This window comes from Muntiacus reevesi, chromosome 6 (genome assembly GCF_963930625.1).
Source record: "Muntiacus reevesi chromosome 6, mMunRee1.1, whole genome shotgun sequence".
In the NCBI taxonomy this organism is placed as follows: domain Eukaryota; kingdom Metazoa; phylum Chordata; class Mammalia; order Artiodactyla; family Cervidae; genus Muntiacus; species Muntiacus reevesi.
Genome location: NC_089254.1, coordinates 110,957,871 through 110,969,179, shown reverse-complemented (window position 1 = coordinate 110,969,179; position 11,309 = coordinate 110,957,871). Strand labels below are relative to the sequence as shown.

The window sequence follows — 11,309 nt, the reverse complement described above, 5'->3', positions numbered from 1 at the left end:
CCCCTCAGCTCACTCTGCGCCAGCCCCTGAGCGCGTCTCCATTCTACTTTCAGGACGTTAAAAATAATGCATTAACCGAATCACAATAAAAAGCAGCAGGTTCAAGTTGTTCTAAGGTGTCAGAAGCTCCTCAAATAGCACCACACGGCGTGTGATGTGCGTCCTGACCAGTTGTAGTGACTGGAACCTTCAGGAGGAGCATGGGACCCCCCCACCCACCCCTGTCTTTCAATTGCAGGGAGACCTGGCCTGCATGATAAAGTCCCTGGGAAAACATTTAAGTAAGACCTGGGCAGCTCTGTCCAACAAACGTTTGAGAGACTATTTGTTTGGTGATGGAAGCCTGAGGGTGGGGGACGCTGAGTCTAGATTGTCCTTTAAAAACTTAAGTTGGTTTTAACTGAAGCATCTACCATTCTGGAGAAAGGGGAGGGGGAACGGGAGGTGTGTGCAGGGCAGGGGTAACTGAGGTTATCCTCATCTGCCTGCCTCCTCCCTCCCTCTCACCTTTGTCTCGGCGAAGATGTTTTCCTCTCTTAACTAGAAGCCTTCAGGTAAAAATAAAGCCACAGCAGCAACAGAGGGGGAAAAAAAATGAGTCTTTTTTAGGGTTAAACATCAGAAGACAAGCTTGTGCGGCTTCGGCCAATCAGATCCGCCCTGCCAGCTATAATATAGTACTGAAGACAGCCTCTCGCACAAGCTCTCAGGCTTGCTACCATTTAAAATCAGACTCTTTTTGTCTTCTGCCGGCTGTCTTGAGCCCCAACTCCGATGCGTTCCGTTATCAGCGGCCAGCAGCCTGCCGTCCCAGCCCCCGTCTGGGTGCGGATCGGTGGCGAGTCCCCCGCAGCGGCGGCGGCGGGCAAGGTTATATAGGAAAAGAAAGAGCGAGGCAGGGCGCGCGGGCGCCAGCAGCCAGCCGGAGCGAGGGAGGCAGAGCGCGCACACTCGCACACCCGCACCCTCGCGCACTCGGACCTGCGCCGGCCGGCCGCCAGGTCCCCGGGCTCCATGGACGAGATGCTGCTGCTGGCGAGATGTCTCCTGGTGCTGCTGGTCTCCTCGCTGTTGATGTGCTCGGGGCTGGCGTGCGGACCCGGCAGGGGATTTGGCAAGAGGCGGAACCCCAAAAAGCTGACCCCTTTAGCCTACAAGCAGTTTATCCCCAACGTGGCCGAGAAGACCCTAGGGGCCAGTGGAAGATACGAGGGGAAGATCACCAGAAACTCAGAGCGATTTAAGGAACTCACCCCCAATTACAACCCCGACATCATATTTAAGGATGAGGAAAACACTGGAGCCGACCGGCTGATGACTCAGGTAGAAACCCAGCGCGGGGCGTGGAATGTGTTGCTTTCAAGGGGTTATGTGTAACCATGCAGTTGGGTCTGTTTGCTCTTCAGGCAGGTAGAAAGGCGATTTTGCCCGCTCCTTCCCCACCCACCTGCCGGGCCTCCGGGTGCCTTCCTCTTCCTGGAGGGGAATGGAGGTGAAGGGTCCAGATGGACAAGTTGAGGGTGGGGGTGGGGGGTTAGGACGCCAGGAGATGCGGTCCACGGGAGCCCCTGACCGCCTGCATCCTGGTGGGATGGCCTTTCCATCCTGCCTGGCTTTGGCTGGAAACTTGGGGAGACCTTCCCTTTGGGGTCATCTGTCCTTTCCAAGTTGGGAGTGGGCACGGAGGGAGGCGGCCAGGGGGCAACGTCAAGGGGTGTCCGGGTCACCGGGCAGGTGCAGCCTCTGCGCTTCCCGCTTTCCTGTCTCTGTGCTTTCCTTTCCCCACCACTACCCCACTCTGTCGCACGCCCCCCCCCCCAAATCCCCTCCACAGGCAGTGCTGACAAAGGGTCGGGGTCCAGAGGCCGCCGGGCTGGCCCCTGCCCGGATCACAGAGCTTCCACCGCCACTCGGTCGCGGGCGGTTGTGCCCACCCGAGTGTGACTGTATCGATATTTCTTTAAGGATGCCCTCCGATTCTCCCGAGCCCGCGGTACTTGAGGGGAGGGACTTAGAACTTACTGGCATTGCATCACGCTAGTTTTCAACCTGCTTGCCTAGGAATTAGGAGAGACTCGGCATCAGCGGGAGGGGGCTGGAGAGACGAACCAAAGGGAAACACGCGTTCCTCTCGCCCTCCCTACCGCCGCTGAAGACTCCTGACTGCCCATCTCCCCGCCAGTGGGAGACTTTCCGCCAACTCCACGCACGTAGGACTGAAGCTAGAAATGGATTTCCTGAGGAATATAGGTCAACATCCTTTTTATTGCCCTATTAAAATATTCGAGTCCTACCTTTAGGGCCAGGAGCGCACCGCCGCTGACGGAGCGGCGCTGGCGGGCCGCTGGTGCGGGGGAGGCTGGGGGCGGGAGCGACCCGGGAGCCGTCTCCGGGGCCGCGGCGCTCCCCGGCCCGCTGCCCGGCCTTGCGGCGGAGCCGAGCAGAGCGAGGGCCCGGCGGGGCAGCGGGCTTCCGCGGACGGGCAGGGGGCGGAGAGGGAGCGGGGGCGGAGAAGGTCCTTCTCCCCGGCTCGCTAGCATCTGCTCCCGACCACCTTAAATCTGGCCCGCGAGTGCGGACGCGCGCGCCGGTACCGGGAGCGGCGAGAGCCGCAGTTAACTCTGCGCAGGCCGCGGGGGGCCCAGCGCGTGCGGGGCTCCGACCCCCAGCTCACGCTGGACCCCCGCGGGACAGAAGGGGCCTTCCCGGGATCCCTCGGAGCCAGGGGAGCGGGGCGCGAGCCCGGAGAAAGCGGCGGGGGCGGGGGCGCCGGAGGTCCCCGAGCCGGAGGGCTCGGCGTGCGCCGCGCTCTGCGCGGGGCCGGCGCGGGAGGGCGCGGGGTCCCCGGCCCGCTCCCTGCCGGGGCCGCGGGCCTCGCCGCCCCGCCACCCGGGCCGAGCGCGCGGAGCCGCGCACCCGGGCAGACGCATCCCGGCTCCACTTACTCCCAGGTTATCGATCCCGCGGCTCGGGTTTCAGTGCGCGCGGGGCTGAACCGCGGCCTCCCGCCGGCCCCTCCACGCGCCCGAGCGCGGGCTCGGCCAAGGGCTCCCGGCGGCGCTCCGACGGCCGGGCTGGCGGGGGCGGCACCGAGCGTGCCGGAGGGGGCAGGGGGGGAGGGGGCAGGCCGGTTCCCGGGCGGGGGCGCCTCGCGGGCCAGGGCGCCCGGCCGAGCCCCGCGCCGGGCCCCTCGCCGCCCCTGGCAGCCCCCGCCGGGACCCACGGCCGCGCGGCCCGACGCCGGGCCGCTCCGGCCGCCGTGTGCGCTGGCAGCATTTGAACTTCTGACCTTCTGTCAACTTCCCTCAGACGAACGAAACGAAAACAAATACTTTTTTTCCTTGGGCAGTGGCTATTCCCGTTCCCAACACAAAAGGAGGGGGGAGGGGCAGCCGGCGAGGGGGCGGGGTGGGGCAGGGCGGGCCAGGATCGCAGCCGGGACCCCCCCCAACGCCCCCTGAAAATGGGGAGGCTGGCCGCGGGGCGGCCTGAGAGGTGCCCCCTTGCTCTCCGCCACCGCGTCCTTCCCGCGCCCCCCGGTCCTAAGAGTTAAAGCGCGGAAGGCGGGAGACCTGGGCGGGGCGGGCAGGGCCGGCGAAGGGGGGGAGCGGGCACCTGCGCCCCGCGGGCCCCCCACTTAAGATAACCGCCCAGACTGTTCTCAGGTGCGTGTCCCTCCTCCCCCGTCTCTCTGCGTCCCTGTCTCTCTAATGGGACTGCCGCCCAAGTCCCTCAACCATGGCGAGATCGTCCCCAGTGGAACTTTGAGAGCAGTTCAGGAACGCAGGCGCTCCTGTTAATATTAACTCGGGGCGGGGAGGGGGAAGCGCAGACCGACATGCTCTCCCCGCAGCACGGCCGCGGGTGCCGGGGGCTCCGAGGGGGCAGGGGGCCGCCGGGGGCTGGCCGGGGGCTGCGGTGGGGACCGTCAGGCTTCCGGGGAGTGCGTGGCGGCCCCCGGGGAGCGGCGCTCCGCGGTGGGTTCCACGGGAGGGGCCTGGTTTTCTGCAGTGGGGGCGGAGGCGTGGAGAGAGGCGCGTGCGGGACTTGGTGGGGGGAGACCCTTGTGAAGTTGGGGCACCCCTCCCCCGCGCCGGGGAAGCCCGTCGGCGGCGACAGCCCCCGCTCGGCTCCCCGGGGCGCGGAGCGGCTGCGCAGACGAGGGAGGCGGCGGGAGCCCAGGCGTGGGGAACAGCTCGGCCTTCCGCCGACACAAAGCCGGGCCCGCCGGCCCCGCCGGGCTTCACGGTGGCTGCACAGAGGCGGGCTTGATTCGTGGCACACGACCCAGTGAATTGATCACCAGCCCAGCCTTCCTGGCTCTGCCTGCGACGACCCCGCCCGGCCGGGGCGCGGAGCGTCCTGCAGCCGCGGGGCCGAGTCCCCCCCCCCCGCTCCCGGCGCCCGACCGAGCTGGGGGAGCGCGCGTGGGGCGCGGGGCGCCGACTCGGGCCTGCCTTGGCGCGGCCCCGGGGCTCCTCGCTCGGCTTCTCCATCGCCTGCCCGGGTGGCGCAGCTCAGAAGGCGGGGTCCGGTACAGGTGCTCCCCAGCCCGCCCTCCCCCTCGCCAGCGGCCCCCGAGGAAGCCATCAAAAAGCTCCGCCTGCCCCCCGAAAGCAGGGAGCCGGGGTGCCATGGGGGCTCGGGAGGCGAGTGTCTGCGTGTGCGCGTCGTGGTGTGCGCCTGCGCAGCGCGTTCCACATCCCGGCTCGAAACTGCCTCTGGTTTACTGATTGATTTTCATGTAAAACGCATTCAATCCTCGAGATGACCTCACTCAAACTCTGTCCTTCCGACTTTTTTTTTTTTTTTTAAAGAAAACTGTTGGCGGGCCCAGAAACCTGCAAGCGCTGACCTGTTACCAGGGCCGCCCCCTAGTCCTCTGCCCGCACCACCCCCCCCCACCCCCAACACACATTTGTTGTATGTTTAACCCTACAACCATAGACTGGTATTTATTGCTGCCAAATACACAAGACTTTTCCTGTTGCGCAATCAGTCACATCCCCTTAAAATGCGGCAGCAGCCCTTGCCAGAGCCCTCGGCAACCCACCCCCCCCACCCCACCCCACCCCACCCCACCCCCGACTCCGTAGGACGAGCCCCCCACCCCCACCCCACCCCCAGCCATAATCAGAGTCCTGGCGGGGGGCGTCGTGTCATCTCGGTTACCGGGGTCCCCGCTGGAGGTCAGCCCCGCGCTCTGCAGAAGTCAGCTTGGAGTTGTCACCTACCTCCCCCCCCCCTCCCCCGAGTCTGCCTCTTTGGGGGAAGCCCCCATCCTGACTTGGTCACCACTCCCCCTTTTTGCAGTCCCGCACCCAGCAGCCGCGGTGCAGCAGTCCAGTGAGTTACTGTCCACAGCAACGCACACGTGATCCACGGCGCTCTCGCATCCTTATCTGAATGGGACCCAAGAATCCTGAGGGAACTCCCACAACTTTGCTCTGGCTCGAGTCCCGCCTATTCACTGTTTCTTTACTCCACAAGGAAGGCAGCTTCCTTGTGGGGAGGAGGGGGGACCCCAAGGGCAGTTTCCAGAAGGAGGCTCCCCAAGGCAAGGGCTCAGAGGCCCCGGGGGGCCTCTCCAGCTCACCCTCCTACCCCCTCCCCCATCCCCTCTCCCCACCCCCCATCCCCCATCCCCGATCCCCTAACCCACCACACCCCACCGCACCCCTCCCCTCCCCTCCCCTCCCCTCCCCACCCCACCCCTCCTCCAGCTCTTAAGTTTGCTCTTCAAACTTGCAGGACACCATTCTGAGCCGGCCAAGAAAACAAGAGGGGGGAAGGGAACAGGTTAAGGAAAACAAGAGTCACAATCAGACCGCAGAAAAGCTGGGGGGAAAAGAGTTCCACGGGGAAAAGGAATGCGGCTGTCCAGATAAAGAATGTTTGCCATCCGGCCCTGGCCTTATAGAAAATTATAACTCACCTGGTTGCCTTTCACTCCCGGCGCCCCCGCCCCTCGAGTCGCTATCAGCGTCCACCTACCTCTCTACCTTTGGCTTAAGTCTCGCCCCAGATAGGCAGAGGGCAGGAGCCAGGGCACGGAGATAAGCCAAGGCTTTTAATTCTTTGAGAAGCAGACAGTGTATTTTTCTTTTTGCAGCACAGTTGCGCCCAGGGCCTCTCTGCGGCCTCCAGATGGGGGGTTTGTCCGGGGAGAGGGGCGGAGCCTCGCACCGGTGCTGGGGACGCCGCAGAGCAGGAGGGGGCAGGGCTGGAGGGGACCCTGGCGCAGGGTGCGGGCCGCAGCCATCGTCCAGAAACGCACAGTTGGCTTGTTGCCAAGAAATTTCATCTGCTTCTGCGCCACGATCGGGCCTCTGCTGTTTCAGATGCAGAGCAAGTCCCCAGGTTGTCTGTGACATCGCACAGGTGCCAGGACCTCTCCTACCCAAGCGCCCTCGCCCCGGTCCAGGCCTTGTCTCCTTCCTTCTCTGTACAGTCTGCATCTCGGGGGGCTGGGCTGAACAGCCCACAGGGGCAGGGGTGGCTTAGGGTAGAGAGGCATAGGGTGGCCCGCGGTGGGAGTGGCTGGCAGGCCTGGATGCTAACGTCCCCTGGGTGCCCCCTTCTCCCCACAGAGGTGCAAGGACAAGCTGAACGCCTTAGCCATCTCCGTGATGAACCAATGGCCGGGCGTGAAGCTGCGGGTGACTGAGGGCTGGGATGAGGACGGCCACCACTCGGAGGAGTCGCTGCACTACGAGGGCCGCGCCGTGGACATCACCACCTCGGACCGCGACCGCAGCAAGTACGGCATGTTGGCGCGCCTGGCCGTGGAGGCCGGCTTCGACTGGGTCTACTACGAGTCCAAGGCGCACATCCACTGCTCCGTGAAAGCAGGTGAGGGGCCGGCCCGCCCCTGCGGGCAGCCCGCCCCCCTCCCCCCCACCTCCAGCTCGGCACCCCACAGGCTGACTCCAGGGCCGGAGGAAGATGGGTGGGGGACGGGCAGAGAGGGCCCTGGGGGCTGACTGCTGTTTGCGGGGGGCGGCCCTTCGCCATGGGCGTCTTGGAGGCTGCAGAGGCCCATGTCCTCGGAGTCCAGATGCAGAGGGCATCTGGCTTCCCGGGCCTCCCTCCAGCCCGGTTTCCGGAGCCCCTAGTGCAGGTGGCAGGAGACGAGACGGGGAGGAAAGATTGGGGGTGGTGGGACGGGGTGGGGGCGACTTTCCTGGTGAAAGAGGCAGCCCAGCCCAAAGAGCCAGCTCTGGCCCGGAGCCTTTGTCTCGGGAGGGCTTAAGAAGGAACCACTCCCCACTCCGCCCCCGCCTCCCTGCGCGGGAGGAGCCGCCCCGGGTGGAAACCCTGTCCCCTCCCCGCCCCGCCAGAGCCTAAGCTAACTGGGCTCACCCGGCCTGGGGGACGAGGCCCGGCGGCCGGTCACAAAGCCAGTAGTTACGGCTTCCAACATCTGGAGGGCGCCATCCCGGAGCGCCCGTCCTCCCTGGGAACCAGCCGGGCCGCCCTGCGCCGCGAGGCGGCTTCCCTGGGCCTGCAACGCCACTCGCTGTTGCGGGCGAGGAACAGCTCTGGAGGCAGGCGCGCGCGCGGGCGCAGGCCCCGACTCAGCCGGGCGGTCCCGCCACCTGCCTGCAGAAGCTGGCGCCTTCAGCAGAGCAGTCCACAGGGGGTGTCGGAGGAGCTCCGTCTCCCCCGCCTCTGGGTTTGCGTTTGTCCCCTAACCTCTGTTTTACTAGCACGTTAGGAGGAAAAACGCTTGCGAAGTGTCGACACACTTTGCAGGACAGAAAAATGATGGCTTTTTGGCACACAAGGTGTGGACGGGTGGGCAGAAGGTCTGGGTTTATAGCCCGAGAAAGGGTCTCAGCCGCTGTAGGGCGCCAAGGCGCGCCCCCCACCCCCGCACCTGCGCGGGGCTCCCAAACGGAGGCGCGGCGCGCGGCCCCCTCCCGGCCACCCCGTTCCGCGGGGTACCCCCCTGGCGGGGCTGGGGTAGGTGGGGGGTGGTCCCTCGAGGTCTCCGCGCAAATGAGCAGCAGTCGTCCGACCCGGGACCCTGGCGGGGGCGCCGGACCGGGCGCGCAGCAGAGCCGCTCATTGGCATTCCGCGCACGCGGGCCGGGCGCGGGGCGGTGCGTGTCAGGCAGGGTCGTGCGACTCGACGACTCGGGCTCGCCTGAGTCCCGGGCGCCTTGCGGGCGGCTGCGGCGGGCCTCCAAAGGCCGGCCCCTGCACTTCATGCCCGAGAAAACGATGAGAAGATTAAATACCCTCAGTAATTCCAGCAGGAAGATTCTTTCTGGCGATCTCTATTTGCCAAAAGCCTGATCCCGGAGATTGGAATGCAAAGAAGACGGGGGGCCGTCCCGCCCCTCCTCCCCGGCCCCCCGCGCGCCGCCCGGCTCCCCGGGATTATTGTCCCGGGGACAGTGAGCCTCAGAGAGCGACGGAGGCCGGAGAAAGCCGGTAGTCAAGGGGCCTTGAGAACCCGGGGCTTCCCGAGCGCGGAGCAGGCCCCGCCATTTAAAATTCAAATACACATCTTGAGTGCTTGCAAGAGAGGCCTGGCTGTGCAAATAGTGCCTGTGAGGCCCGGCCTCCGGAGGGCCCGCGTGTGAATCGCCGAGGGGCGGGGGAGGGGCGTTGCACCTGAGCAAACAGGGAGGGGGCGGCCCGCGCAGAGAAAGTGGGGGGCGGGGGGAGGGATGGAAGGGTCCCCTCTTCCAAGAGCGCCTCCCGTTTGGTGCAGAGATCACAATGACAATGGCGAGCCCTTTATTGGATTTTAATTAGAAGATCCACACAGCCCCGGGTTTTCACACCTCGGCCAAAGCTCTGGAATGTTTGTCCAGTTGCTACAACTACTACAGCTATTTTCCCCACACTCCCCCCCACACACACCGGCAGGCCAACCCCAAGCCCCCGACCTCAACCCCGCTGGGCGCTGGGGTGGGCGGCCCAGGGTGCCAGCCGCGCGGCCTGAGTGCGGAGCGCACGGGCAGGGGCGCGGCGCCCCGCGCCGAGGCGGGAGGGAAGGAGGGTGCGCCCCTGCGCGCGGGGGAGCTCGAGGAGGCTTCCTGAGGACTCCAAGTGGAGAGCAAATACCCTGTGAATTCACGGCGAGGTTGGGTGTGTGCGGAGCCGGCGGTGGGGGTGAGGGAGGCGGAAGGGAAGGAGGGTAACCGGCCTCCCGCCGGAGACGCCAACCGACCTTTGGCACCGCCGGTCCAGCCCTAAGAGAGTCGTTAAGGAATGCGTCTGCATCTGAAATCGGCCTCCGGGATGGGGTGGGGGAGGGAGGTCTGCGCGCGCCCAGGCCGGCGGACTGTTTCCCTGCCCGGGAGCCAAGGGCATCCCCGGCCTGGGCGCGCGGGACGCTAAGCGCGCGCCCCTCACGCTTTCCACCGGAGCCTCCTCGGGACTCACCGCCACCCCCTTCCCCGTCTCCCCTTGTCTCGCCTCTCCCCCCCCTCCCCACGCAGAGAACTCGGTGGCGGCCAAGTCGGGCGGCTGCTTCCCGGGCTCGGCCACGGTGCATCTGGAGCAGGGCGGCACCAAGCTGGTGAAGGACCTGCGGCCCGGGGACCGCGTGCTGGCGGCCGACGACGAGGGCCGGCTGCTCTACAGCGACTTCCTCACCTTCCTGGACCGCGACCGTGGCGCCAAGAAGATCTTCTACGCCATCGAGACGCGGGAGCCTCGCGAGCGCCTGCTGCTCACCGCCGCGCACCTGCTCTTCGTGGCGCCGCACAACGGCTCGGCCGCAGGGGCGCCCGAGGGGGCGGCGGCGGCGGCGGCGGGCGGGGGCGCGCCAGGGCGCCGGGCGCTTTTCGCCAGCCGCGTGCGGCCGGGCCAGCACGTGTACGTGGTGGCCGAGCGCGGCGGGGCCCGGCGGCTGCTGCCCGCCGCGGTGCACAGCGTGACGCTGCGCGAGGAGACGGCGGGCGCCTACGCGCCGCTCACGGCACACGGGACCATCCTCATCAACCGGGTGCTGGCCTCGTGCTACGCGGTCATCGAGGAGCACAGCTGGGCGCACGGGGCCTTCGCGCCCTACCGCCTGGCGCACGCGCTCCTGGCCGCGCTGGCGCCCGGGCGCACGGACCGCGGCGGAGCCGGCGACGGCGGGGGCGGCGGCCGCGTCCCCCCGCCGGTGCCGGGGGCGGCCGACGCGCCGGGTGCCGCGGGCATCCACTGGTACTCGGAGCTGCTCTACCAAATAGGCACTTGGCTGTTGGACAGCGAGGCCTTGCACCCGCTGGGTATGGCGGTCAAGTCCAGCTGAAGGCCACGGGGGCCGGGGAGGGCACCGGGGTGGGGTGGGCCGGGGCGGGGCGGGTGGGGTGGGGGGCCGGACACCGCAAAGGACACACGGAAACAGCGCACGCAACGAGACTTTAATTATAATAAGAGTAAGAATAAGCATAAAGTAGGACAGTCCAAAGTAGACTATAAGGAATCAAAGACCCCAAGAAATTCTGTCGTCGTCTTTAGTTTATATATATATTTTTTTTTTAATTTTTTGATTCTTGTTTTAATTTTGGTTATTTTTTTTCACCTCTCCTGGCTATTTATTTGTTTGGTATGAATAGATGTTTTAAAATAATATGAACCGGACCTTCAAGAGCCTTAAATAGTTTGTTTCTTGGATAATTTATTATTATCATGTGAACTGTACTCACAGGGGGAAAGATTATTTTGTGAGGCCAAGCCACCCGCTCAGAGTCTATTTTTCTACATGCCCCTCGTCCTGACTTTCAGAAAGCAGAATTCTGTCCTCTCCACTCCTCCTTTGCAACGCTCCTGCTTTTCGGCAAGTGTAAACTAAAACATGCTTCATGGGGGTCCACAAATTATATTTTTATACACAGAATTGTAAATTAGATTTTTGAGAGATCAATACTTAACTGAATTACATTTCATTTTTGAAATAGTGTAAAATATGAAAATATATTATTTTAATTTAACTAGCTTCCAATGTCACAGCCATCTCCTGTATTGTCTTCTGCGTTTAATATTTGCTTTGTCATCACCATTTTGGCCACATTCTTGGAAGTCAAGACTGTTACACACTCACTCACACACACATACTTTTTTTTTTCTTGGACAAACTGGAAGAACTCTGTTATTTTTAACTTCAAAGAATTTATTAGAAAATAATATTTTTTAAAAGCGCACATAGTGATGAGCCCACAAGAATGGAGCCTGTAGTTTGTACAGAGAAAAACAAAGGATGTTTTTGCATTAATAAGTTGAGAAATAACTGCTGTAAATTTACTAAAATGTATTTTTGAATATTTTGTAATAGTTTTATAGAAATAAAATGTGCCGCGCAC

At 63.8% G+C, this 11,309-nt stretch overlaps 1 protein-coding gene across 1 annotated transcript; it reads left to right on the top strand.

The window, feature by feature from the left end:
* The first annotated feature begins 1,023 nt into the window (after nucleotides 1-1,023).
* SHH (sonic hedgehog signaling molecule) lies at nucleotides 1,024-10,258 on the top strand. The gene is made up of 3 exons (XM_065939806.1): nucleotides 1,024-1,323; nucleotides 6,591-6,852; nucleotides 9,456-10,258. The coding sequence occupies exons 1-3, from the start codon at nucleotides 1,024-1,026 to the stop codon at nucleotides 10,256-10,258; spliced, it is 1,365 nt and encodes a 454-aa protein (XP_065795878.1).
* The last annotated feature ends 1,051 nt before the right edge of the window (nucleotides 10,259-11,309 follow it).

Coding starts and splice junctions, on each gene's coding strand:
- SHH (XM_065939806.1), top strand. CDS start 1,024: ATGCTGCTGCTGGCGAGATGTCTCCTGGTGCTGCTGGTCTCCTCGCTG. Junction 1,324..6,590: donor CCGACCGGCTGATGACTCAG/GTAGAAACCCAG, acceptor TTCTCCCCACAG/AGGTGCAAGGACAAGCTGAA. Junction 6,853..9,455: donor CCACTGCTCCGTGAAAGCAG/GTGAGGGGCCGG, acceptor CTCCCCACGCAG/AGAACTCGGTGGCGGCCAAG.